The sequence below is a fragment of the Galeopterus variegatus genome, unplaced genomic scaffold (assembly GCF_000696425.1).
Source record: "Galeopterus variegatus unplaced genomic scaffold, G_variegatus-3.0.2 Scaffold2993, whole genome shotgun sequence".
Lineage (NCBI taxonomy): Eukaryota > Metazoa > Chordata > Mammalia > Dermoptera > Cynocephalidae > Galeopterus > Galeopterus variegatus.
In genome coordinates this window covers 44,171-56,955 of record NW_007729104.1, presented here as the reverse complement: position 1 = coordinate 56,955, position 12,785 = coordinate 44,171, and the positions used below count along the sequence as shown (strand labels likewise).

The following is a 12,785-nucleotide window of genomic DNA, read 5'->3' as shown; positions in this document are numbered from 1 at the left end:
CTCAGCCAGTGAGCGGGAACCGGTCTCCACAGGGGATCTGATCCCTCGGCGGGAGCGCCACCGCACTCCCAAGCGGCGCACTCTCCAGTGTGCCACCGGGCTGGCCCCTGTAGCTGCCTTCTTAAAGCGGCTCCTCTGCTCCTATTCCAAGGAAGGCTCTGAGAAAATATACAGAACATGGCAATTCCCTCTCCATTCTATTCAACGTCCGTCCTCCCAGGACTATCCGTCGAACAAGATAATGACTATTGTTCATTTTTTCATATGTCCACCTGGACTTTCTTGGTTCAAATATCAGTAGATACAAATATGGATGCTCATTTCCCTCACAGTTTACTCAAAAGGTTCAATATTCACTATTCTGCAGCTTTTTTCCCCCCTCATTTACTGTATCTTAGGATCTTTCCATGTCACTGTATATAGAATATTTCATTCTTTTTTTTCCTTTTAAAAAAATTCAGGTAAAATTTGCACACCAAAAAACCAACCATTTTCCAGTGAACAATTCAATGATATTTAGTACATTTTCATTTAGTGTATTTCATTTAAGTAGACGGTCTAGAGTAGGCAGATCCACAGAGACAGAAAGTAAATTGGTGGTGGTCAGGTGCATGGCAGGAGTAGGGACCGACTGCTTAATGGGAAATGAGTATGGGATTTTCTTTAGGGGTGAAACAAATATTTTGGGACTAGATAGAGGTGGTGGTTCCTCATTCTTTTTATTATTTTCTTTAGTTGTGATAAAATATACATTACATAACATTTACCAACTTAACCATTTTTAAGGTACAATTCAGTGGCATTAAGTTCATTCACATTGTTGTAAACCATGACCACCATCCCTTCCTAGAATTATTTTCATCTTGCAAACCTGAACTCTGCACCCATTAAACAACAGCTCCCCATTCCCGCCTCCCCATCCCAGCCATCCTCTTTCTACTCCCATCTTTATAGGTTTGATGATTCTAGGGACCCCATATAAGCGGAATCATACAGTATGTTTTTTGGTGACTGGCTTACGTCACTGAGCGTAGTGTCCTCAGGGCTCATCCGTGTTGTAGCACGTGTCAGGATTTCCTTCCTTTTTGAGGCTGAGTAACATTCCGTTGTGTGGATGGGCCACGTTGTGTTTATCTCTTCATCCATTAATGGACACTCGGGCTGTTTCCACCTTTTGACTATTGTGAATAATGCTGCTGTGAACTTGGCTGTGCAAATATTTCTTCGAGACTCTGCTTTCAGTTTCTTTGGGGATATACCCAGAAGAGGGACGGCTGGATCATACACACATTCTAATTTTTAATTTTCTGAGGAACCGCCATCCTGTTTTACTTAGTGGCTGCACCATTTTACATTCCCACCAGCAGTGGACAAGGGTTCCAATTTTTCACATCCTCAAAAACACCTGTTATTTTACGTTTTTTTTTTTTTTCCCTGATGGTAACCGTCCTAATGGATGCGAGGTAGTGGAAGTGAGCACTTGCACATTTATTTAGATCAGGGCTTGGCCATCTTCTGTAAAGAGCCAGATGGTGAATATTTTCACCATTTTGAGCCATGTGTTCCTTTTGCAGCTCCTCGACTCTGCCACTGTAGTGCAAAAATATCCATAGGTGATCTTTAAATGAGTGAGCATGGCTATGTTCCTATAAAACATAATTTGTGGACACTGACATGTGATCTTCACATGCCAGGAAATATTCTTCTTTTGATTTTTGTCAACTATTTAAAAATGCAAAAATTATTCTTAGCTTGAGGGCTAAAACAGGTGGGAGGACAACCCATGGTTTACGTGATACTGGGATAGTCTCTCCCACCTGATTCTGGGACTGTATCCCCAGTGAATAGCACAGCGCCTGGTGCACACTAGGCGCTCAGTAAATGCTAGTGGAATGAATGAATGAATCAATGAGTGAAGTGCCTTGAAGTCTGTTGTCAAGCCGGGGCCTTTACCCTAAGTCAGGGTCTTTGTCTGTGTCCCCAGGGCCCTCCTCAGGACCTGTCCGTTCATCTCTGGTGAGTAGAACCTTCTTCCTTGTTTTCATTTCACGGTTTCTGAGAGTGGTGGGATGGCAGGTTAGGCATGGGAGGAGCCTCCAGACCAATCAGTTCTTTAGTGTTTGAACCTAGAGCATTGACTTTTGAGTACAGCCCTGGGCTGGGGGATGCTGGGGAGGGGACAGACGCAGGAAGGTTCCTGACCTTGGAAGATTATAGTCTTGTAGGAAGGAAAATGGTCATGATGACAGTGATGATAGTGATGATGATGGTGGTGGCGATGGTAATGACAGTCCCATGTTTTGGTTTTTTTTAGCTTGTTAAGCAGGTAGGAGTGGAAGTTTACAGTGTGGGGTCTGGAGCCTGCTAACCTGAGTTCGAATCCTGACTCCAACGTTACATATGACCTTGGGCCATATGAACTGTGTGACCTTGGGCCAGTAGCTTAACCTCTTTCTGCCAGTTTTCCTCTCTGTAAAATAGCTTAATAATAGTATCTGCTTCCTGATGTTGTTAGGAGGCTTAAATGAGCCTGTAAGTGCTAAGCACTGGGCCAGCACACAGTAAGCATTATATAGCATTTGCTGTTGTTGACATTTCATCCATTCTAAGGTGCACTTTTTTTTTCTTCTCATTTTAATATCTCTGACATTGTAATGGCTCTTGCAATCAACGGAGTCTCAGTCCTCTGCCGAATTTTAGAGGCAGTAGTTTTTCTCTCCTAACGGCGCATGAAAGAACAGGCTTTTTACAATTGTGAGCACCTTAGACTTGCTGCAGCACAGAATTGTTTTTATGACCATGTGTCAGTGCTTTAATGAGCTTGTTTAATTCTCACAATGAACCTTTGAAATAAATCCTATTCTTACTTTTTTTTTTTTTTGCAAAGGAGGCTCAGAGAAGGGAAGTGATTTATTCAATGCACATGTTGAGGAAGTGACAGAGATGGGATTCGAACCCAAGGGAGTCCTGACTCTACTGCCTGTTAGTAATAATGACACAGTGAGGGTTACAACACTCCCACCTCCCGAGTGCTTCAACTGCATTATTGCTGTTTATCAAATATGTCCCTCTGTGGTACCTCTCTACTGCCTGTTAGTAATAATGACACAGTGAGGGTTACAACACTCCCACCTCCCGAGTGCCTACCATACAGTGCTTCAACTGCATTATTGCTGTTTATCAAATATGTCCCTCTGTGGTACCTCCTTCTTTTCAGAAGAGGAAATTGAGGCTCAGAGTGGCAAAATCAGTTCTCAACGCCTTAGTGCAAGCAAGTGGCAGAGTTAAGATTTGAACCGTGGTCTTTTGTGGCTGGGCTTGCTGCTCTGCCCTTCCGCACCAAGATGTGCTCTGCTGGGCAGCGGCTGAGATGAGAGAGGGAAGCTCTCACTTTGGCTGCAAAATTTTAAGCGGGGGAGGATGTTGGCCAGTTAGCTCAGCTGGTTAAAGTGCGGTGTTATAACACCCAAGGGTTTGGATCCCCGTACTGCCCAGAAGCGAAAGAAAATAAAAATAAAATAATAGTTAAAGGGGGTGCTCAAAAGCTCAGTGATCAAGACATGTAATATTTTAATGCAATGTTTTTAAAAAATCAAAAACAAAGCAAAAAAAGTCCATGATGAACAAGATAGCAAAATTGTAAATAAAGGCAGGATCCGACAGGGCTAGGACTAGCCCCAAAAGACTGAGCTGTCTCCTGCAATTTGTGTATTTTACTCAACATGGATTGTTTTTTTGCGTTCCTTTTATAAAAAAAATTGAGGTGTCTTCTTCCCCCTGCCCCCATTTATTTGCTCGGATATTCACACAACATAACCATTTAGTGTCTGGTGCCATTTCTATTCATATTCATATCTACATTTATATTACATATTTACATTTACATTATGTTGCATATTATATACAATCACATATTATATAATTTACAGTGTATATATACATTTATATAATATTATTACATATCATATACTATAATACATTTACATTTATATAATGTTATTTTTTTCATATTTATAATTACATATTTCATATAATTAACATTTTATTTACCATTACTTTATTATACATGTAATTAGTATATTATTTATGATATAAATATATATTATATTATTATATATCATACATTATAATACATATTTAAATTTAGAATAAATATTTTTACAATTATATTATATAAAAATATATTTACATTTTATTATGTATTATATTATATGTACATATTTACATATATTATACATTATATACTATACATACATATTTACATTTATAATAAATATTTTTACATTCATATGATATATGATATATATCATATGTAATTGACATTTCATATATTATACATTATATACTATACATACATATTTACATTTATAATAAATATTTTTACATTTATATGATATATGATATATATCATATGTAATTGACATTTATTATTTTATTGTGTATCTGCGTCTACATCATAAATATATTTATATTTTCGCTTATATTCAGTAGCATTTAGTACATTCACAATACTGTGCAAACACCATCTCTATCTAACTCCAGAACATTTTCATTACCCACAGAAGCAGCCCCGTCTCCCTCAGCGGTCATTCCCCGTCCCCTGCCCCGCCCTTGGCACCCACTCATCCACTTTCTGTCTCTGGATTCGCCTGTTCCGGACATTTCGTAGACATGGAATCATACACTACGTGACCTTTTGTGATTGGCTAGTTTCAGCATTGTGTTTCCAAGGTTCATTCACATTGTAGCACGTGTCAGTGTTTCATTCCTTTTTACAGCTGATTTTTTCATTTATTTTAATGTTTAGAAATAGTGCGTTAAAATACTTCTGTTTTATGCATTATTATTTATGCTGATGACTGGGTTTTTTGGCTCCACTTAAATGTTGCAACAGAGGCTAGTGCCTCAACTGCTTACCCTGCTTCCATCCTGGTGACCACAGAGGTGGGCATACAGTGAGGTCCAGCCAGACCTAAAGGACTGAGCTCTACCCTGAAATACATGTACCAAACCTTGGGTGTGACTTGCAGAAGTCTGATGGCCATTGCCTGCCACTGGTCTCTGGCCACTGCTTCCATGGGACTTAACTTGGTATTTAAGGACTGTTAGGTCCAGGCTGCCACCACCTTGAAAAATCACAGGAATTGGAGGGAGAAACAGCTTCAATACGCCAGTATAAGGGCCCATGTGCGGGGGCTGTGTGGACTTCTCTCCCTGGTGTAATTTTGCAGGTATGCTGGCCCCATGGAACGTGCTGGGGCAGAGAGCATCCTCGCCAACCGTTCAGACGGGACGTTCTTGGTGCGGCAGAGGGTGAAAGACGCTGCAGAATTTGCCATCAGTATTAAGTAACTTCTCCCTCCCTGACCCATCTCCCCTATGACCTGGGGCCAACAGGTGCCTTGGAAGAAGGGCACCCAGTTTTTACTTTATGAGAGCGTACAGTAATAACAACCATCTTTTATTAAGCTCCTGCTGAGTCCTGGGTGATTTTACCTTTCTTATTTCTTTTAATTGCCTGACAACCCATAAGAAAAAGAGATGATTTCCTAAGGAGGCTCAGAAAAGTCTTTAGCATACTCTAGGAAGAGGCAGGAACACAGTCTGAACCCAAGCATCACATAGATGATTTTAGTTAAAACCCTAAACCTACAGAAGGGCAGGTTGGAGGTTATGAATTCTCAAGGGTGGCTTTTCTGCTTTGAGTCTGAGACAGACAAGCTTTCTATTATACTCTTTGTGTTGCTGGGTGGAGTTTTTCTAGTCCACCCCTTTTCCTGAGGGTGTAGTTCTTTGACAATCCAACCTTATGGGGTATGGGCAGGTCTCAGTGCCAACTCAACTCATTTCATGTTTCCACATGACCTAAGCTCCTTGGTTACCAAGGTCAGCAAAACTGTTTGGGCAATCCCAGCATCACGAGTTTATTCTTCCTGCTCAGTTTTTAGTGTCATCTTTATTTTTGGCCTCTGGGGATTTCCCTCACCTTTATTTTTGAGAGCTCAGCACTTTTTCTCATCAGCATTTCTAGGAGTTTTGTAGTAGGAAGGTTTTGGGGTTATGTAGTTCACCATATTGGCAGAAGTGGGTTTCTCTTCTTCTAACTTATATTCTGTAGTCCTCCAAATTAATGAAAGTGGAGATCTCTTCCTATCTATTCTAGAATGTTCCTTTCTTCAGAACATCTTATTGACTTCCCAACACACCTGTGAATCAGGGAAGATCATTCCTCTTAGAAGAGAGGAAGAAATTAAGGCTTGGAACATCAAAGACCGTGGGGAAGGGATTCTGTTGGGACAGCTTCAGTCTTTAGCCTCCAGTGGTAACACCCTCCTTGAAAGAGCCAAGATTACTTCTTCCATGGTTGGGGGTACAGCCTGGGGCTGAGACTTGGCAGGGGATTGGCCTGGTCCTCAGACTCAGTGCCCAATGACCATCTGGTCCTCTGTCCCTGGTTCCAGGTATAATGTCGAGGTCAAGCACATTAAAATCATGACAGCAGAAGGATTGTATCGGATCACAGAGAAGAAAGCTTTCCGGGGACTTATGGTAAGGATCAGTCTCCCCCCAATTCCAGCCTCTCAAAAGCTAAGCAGGACCCTCCCTCTCCCTCCACCTTGGGATCCGCACCCCGTACCCTTTCAAGATTCAGAGATTCTCCGAGGGCACTCTAGAGAATTGGCCTTAAACTTATTCCCTTAATGACCAACAATGAAAGTAACTGTAGTAATAATAATAATAATAAACAGCACTGAGCATTTGCAGAGCATTTATTAAGTGTCTGTCATGTTATAGATAGGACTCCTGTTAATCTCCTCAACTCACCTTTTGAGTTCCCATTTCACATACAGGTGAAATTGAGGTTTAGTCCTCATCTAGCATCACAGAACAGCAGGGCCTGTATTCTGTTGGACTTCCAAACTTAGCTCTGCCTAATCTGCTGAACGATCACTTCACTGAGAATTCAAATGCCTTTTGAGTGTTTTTGCTTCTGTTTGATGCCCTGTCATTTCTGAACATCTTTTAGACATTTTAAGCCTATTGGTCTAAGGCATATGAGTCAAGGTCTGTGGCTCCTTGAAGAGGTGTGAGTCCTCTGGGAAGAAAATAAATCCAGAATTTTGCATGTATCTGCACTTTTTTTGAGGGGGTGTCTTAAATTTCACTTCATTCTCAAAGGAATCCTGGACTCCCCAAAAGGTTAATTCATTCCACAAATCTTTTCTCTCCCTCAAACTTTTTATTCAGTCTTCCCCCAATTTTTGATTTTTGAAAGATTTCAGAAAAGTTGTTGAAATAGAATAATGAATATCTGTGAACCTTTCATCTAGATTTACTAATTATTAATATTCTGCTTCCTTTTCTCCCGGCCCCCCTGCCCCCAAACACACACACTCACATTTATTCTGCACTATTTAAGAGTAAGTTACAGGCATCAAGACCTTTCATCAATAAATGCTTTAGCATGAATATCCTAAGAACCAGGACATTTTCGTATCATTATCACTGATGTAAAATTATTAACTAATATACAGCCTATGTTCTGAATTCCTTATTTGCCCCAATTATGTCTTTTTAAAGCTGTTTTTTCCCCAGGATCTAATCAGGTATCACACATTGTATAACCCCTTAGTCTCCTTTAGTTTGCAAGAGTTCCTTGGTCTTTTTTTTTTTTTGGCCTTTCATGATATTGGCATTTTTGGAGTCTTAGAGTTCCAAAACAGGGCATTTTGTTTTGCAGAACATCATTTAAGTTTGACTCCCCTGACTGTTTCCTCACTATTCAAATCAATCTAAACATTTGTGGAAGAAATAGTCATAAGTGTAATAAATCTGAAACTTAAATTCATATCAGTCTTTTTGCAGAGGCCAGCTCTTAGCTATTATACCCCACTACCTCCCCTGGGGCTGAATCCAGGATCTTCTCTTTTCAGCTGTGAGACACTGGACAAAGAACTTGGCTTTTCTGTAACTCAGTTTCTCCATTTATAAAATGGGAAAATCATGAATGTATTCACTTCTCAGGATTATTAGATTTTGATGATGTGTGGTATGCACATTAGTCAACACATAGTAGGTGCTTAAATAACAACAGCAAAAGGAAGTTGACACTCCTAGGAGGGTTTGAATTTTGGTGAGCTAATTGTTTGGTAAATTTACCATGAGGTGAACTAATCGGCTATTAGGGAAACTGGTTTTAGACAATGTGGTCTCTGCCCCATAAAATGATCCTGGCTGCCCAGGAAGGGAATGAGCTCTCCGTCATGGGGAACATTCAATGAGTCACTTGCTGGGGAGGTTAGAAGGGTGGGGTGTGCTTCACTTGAGGAGCTGGATTTGTCTCTTCCCAGCTCTGTCCTCTTGTGGGCTGGCCCACTGGAATAGAATCTGTCCTGCTGTCTCCCTTCCAGGAGCTGGTGGAATTTTACCAGCAGAACTCCCTAAAGGATTGCTTCAAGTCACTAGACACCACTTTACAGTTCCCCTTCAAGGAGCCTGAGAGGAGAGCCATCAGCAAGCCACCAGGTAGGATGTGTCAGGCGAGGGGCCTGCAGCCCCAGCCCCTTCCTATTGTGAAGACAAGCTTGAGCATGCAGTGCCTTCTAACGGGCACGCAGAGGTCATATCTGTGCAGCAGCAGGAACTCTTTCCCACTCCTGTCTGTCCCTTTACTCTTGAGTGGTCTGCATATTTGTTAGCTTAGATGGAAGGTGGGGCTGGGATTACTTTCCTATTTGGGAAGATGAGGATACTAGGAACCAGTAGGGGACTCCACCTGCTCATTTTAAGCCTGTAGTTTTACATTAATATCAAGGACTAAATAGTATCTGTAACCTTCTTCCACAAAAAGGCAAGACCTTTAGTGCACTCTACTTCCCCTTTCCTTTGAATCTCTCACCCACTGGGTTTGTTGAAATTATCTGCAACTGCTGGATACAGTTTGCTATGATGCATTAAATCAATTAGGATGTAAATTTTAAGAGTCCTTTCTTAAAAATTGTGTTTAACCTTGCAAATAAAGCATTAAGAATTATTTAGACTCCATCTGTATTTGTTTTCCACGTGTTTCATTATTTTAAAAATTCCTTATGCTGATTCACATTTCATTTTGCTGGAGTGCATTCTGGAGTACATTTCTCAGAACAGTTACATAGGTGGTATAGTTTTTGAATTCTTATATGTCCAAAAAATTTTTTAAAGAGGGATTTAAAAATTAATTATTGTTAAAATATTGTATTCTTGAAAAAGCACTATTAACATAACATTAGGACTCCAATACAAAAACTATCCCTATATTTATCACTCAATCTATTCAGTATTTCGGTTTGTCTGCATGTTACTTATTTGTCCTGGGGTATATATGGATGTTCAATCTAAGCATATTTGCACATTAATTTTATATTCTACAACTTTGCTTAATTTTGTACTGTGAAAAGTTCTCCATGTCACCCCCCCCACTTGCCATTTATCTCCCACTCCCTTTCTTTTTTTTTTTTTTTTCCTTTTTTTTTTTTTTTCCTTTTTTGTCTTTTTTCGTGACCGGTAATGGGATTGCAACCCTCAGTGTCGCACCCGTACTGCGACTGGCAACGGGATCGCAACCCTCGGTGTCGCGCCTGCACCACGCTCAACCAGTGAGCGGACCGGTCTGTATATGGGATCCGAACCCTCAGTGGGAGTGCCACCACACTCCCAGGCACCGCACTCTACTGAGTGCGCCACCGGGCCGGCCCTTCCACTCCCTTTCTTTATTGATTCCTGGTCCTCCTTAAGATAATTAACAGCCTAGAATGAGTTTTTCCATACTTTTCTTTTTGTTTCCTTTTCTATAAACATATACAAACTATTAAAACATTCAAAAATGGTCTTTTTTCCCTAAATTTGGATGCTCCTTAGGCTGGAAGGATGATTCTGGAAGTACAGTCGTGTCCACTCAGAGTAGAGGGCACCCAATACTCTGCACAAAGGAGCACTGAGGGACCCTTTATTCTAGAGTTACCCTCCCAACAGCATGTGTCTCCCGAACCCTCACTGCCCCCCACTGTCCCTAGACAGTGAGTGGGTACCTGTCCCAGACCGTTTTCTCACCTCTGCTCTCCCTTCCACAGCAGGGAGCACCAAGTATTTTGGCACAGCCAAAGCCCGCTATGACTTCTGTGCCCGGGACCGATCGGAGCTGTCCCTCAAGGAGGGTGACATCATCAAGATCCTTAACAAAAAGGGACAACAAGGCTGGTGGCGAGGGGAGATCTATGGCCGGGTAAGCCTGTAGGGCTGGGCCCCCCAGGCAAGGGTGTGGGGGGTGACCTGGCCATGGTGGAGCTGCATTAAAGTTGTGGAATGGAGAAGGTGGGGTGTGGCTTGTGTGGAGGGTTTTCCTGGTCAGAGGGGAGGAAGGGACACAGAGATTTCATTCATTTATGCAGCCTACATTTATTTATTGAGAACTTACTATGTGCCGGGTGTTCTCCTGGGTGTGAAGGAGACAAAAATGAGTGTGGTATAATCACTGCTTGCATAAAACTCATAATCTAGTGAGGATAGACCTGTAACTAAGCAGTTATAAAATTGGGGGGTCAAGATTCTGATGGGGAATCACAGGGCAGTGTGGGAAGCCTGCGGGAGCAGGTCAGGGTGACTTCTGAGAGGCCAAGCTGATCATTGAGGGATAAATAAACTTAGCCAAGTGAAAACATCATAGATGGGGTGGAGGAAAATGTTCCAGGCAGAAGGAACAGTGTGTACAAAGCCCCAGAGGTGAAAGAGTGGTTGGTGTGTTCAAGGAACAAAAAAGCAGGGAGATTGTGTCTGTGTTGTTCACTGCAGTATCACCAGTGCTTGGAACACTGCCTGGCACACAGTAGGTGCTCAATAAATATTGAATGCATGAAGAGGCAGATCTCGGACTAACCACTGTGCTCTTTTGCCTGTTTGAATTCAGACTGTCAGGACTGGAATGGACCTTAACACTCTTCAAACTAGCTTGTTTCTGCCTAATTCTTTTTTTGTTCCACAAAGGCAGAGCACCTTCTTTATTTCATCTATTAATGAATTCACAGCCTCTTGTTTTCTGCCCTGCTTGTAATGATTTCCCCAAAATATTTGTTACATAAAGACAAGGATGCTGGTTAGAACTTACATTCTACTGATGGAGATGTACGTGAAAAAAAGATCTAGATAATTGCTTAGGTGAACAGTTTTGTTAAGAACATTGGAGGGTAAGTTTAGTGAGACTGGAGGACATTTAGGATTTGAGAGAGCCTTTTGGAGTCTTTAAGAGGGTCTGAGATGTAAAAGATTCATCCATCTCTTCATCCACAAATCATCCATTCACCCATGCATCCATCCACTCATACATCCATCCATCCACCCACCCATCCACTCATCCGTCTATCCATCCATCCATCCATCCACCCACCCATCCACTCATCCGTCTATCCATCCATCCATCCATCCGTCCACACACCCATCCATCCATCCATCCATCCATCCATCCATCCATCCATCCATCCATCCATCCATCCATCCATCCATCCATCCATCCATCCATCCATCCATCCATCCATCCATCCATCCATCCATCCATCCATCCATCCATCCATCCATCCATCCATCCATCCATCCATCCATCCATCCATCCATCCATCCATCCATCCACACACCCATCCGTCCATCCACTCATCCATCCACACACCCATCCGTCCATCCACTCATCCATCCACCCATCCCTCTACTTATCCATCCACACACCCATCCATCCATACACTCATCCATCCATCCATCCATCCTTCTATCCACCCATCCATCCACTCATCCATCCACCCATCCATCCATCCTTCTATCCACCCATCCATCCACTCATCCATCCACCCATCCATCCATCCTTCTATCCACCCATCCATCCACTCATCCATCCACCCATCCATCCATCCTTCTATCCACCCATCCATCCACTCATCCATCCACCCATCCATCCATCCTTCTATCCACCCATCCATCCACTCATCCATCCACCCATCCATCCATCCTTCTATCCACCCATCCATCCACTCATCCATCCACCCATCCATCCATCCTTCTATCCACCCATCCATCCACTCATCCATCCACCCATCCATCCATCCTTCTATCCACCCATCCATCCACTCATCCATCCACCCATCCATCCATCCTTCTATCCACCCATCCATCCACTCATCCATCCACCCATCCATCCATCCTTCTATCCACCCATCCATCCACTCATCCATCCACCCATCCATCCATCCTTCTATCCACCCATCCATCCACTCATCCATCCACCCATCCATCCATCCTTCTATCCACCCATCCATCCACTCATCCATCCACCCATCCATCCATCCTTCTATCCACCCATCCATCCACTCATCCATCCACCCATCCATCCATCCTTCTATCCACCCATCCATCCACTCATCCATCCACCCATCCATCCATCCTTCTATCCACCCATCCATCCACTCATCCATCCACCCATCCATCCATCCTTCTATCCACCCATCCATCCACTCATCCATCCACCCATCCATCCATCCTTCTATCCACCCATCCATCCACTCATCCATCCACCCATCCATCCATCCTTCTATCCACCCATCCATCCACTCATCCATCCACCCATCCATCCATCCTTCTATCCACCCATCCATCCACTCATCCATCCACCCATCCATCCATCCTTCTATCCACCCATCCATCCACTCATCCATCCACCCATCCATCCATCCTTCTATCCACCCATCCATCCACTCATCCATCCACCC

At 42.6% G+C, this 12,785-nt stretch overlaps 1 protein-coding gene across 1 annotated transcript in view; it reads left to right on the top strand.

Annotated features, from left to right (window-relative positions):
* Positions 1 to 10,261, top strand: part of VAV1 (vav 1 guanine nucleotide exchange factor) — a gene marked incomplete at its 3' end in the record, with an annotated part of 64,225 nt that extends 53,964 nt beyond the window's left edge. The window contains exons 18-22 of the mRNA XM_008583681.1: positions 1,985 to 2,016; positions 5,232 to 5,348; positions 6,462 to 6,549; positions 8,412 to 8,526; positions 10,110 to 10,261. Of these exons, the coding sequence (XP_008581903.1) occupies positions 1,985 to 2,016; positions 5,232 to 5,348; positions 6,462 to 6,549; positions 8,412 to 8,526; positions 10,110 to 10,261 (504 nt within the window). The remainder of the gene's footprint in view (positions 1 to 1,984; positions 2,017 to 5,231; positions 5,349 to 6,461; positions 6,550 to 8,411; positions 8,527 to 10,109) is intronic.
* Between the last annotated feature and the right edge of the window lie 2,524 nt (positions 10,262 to 12,785).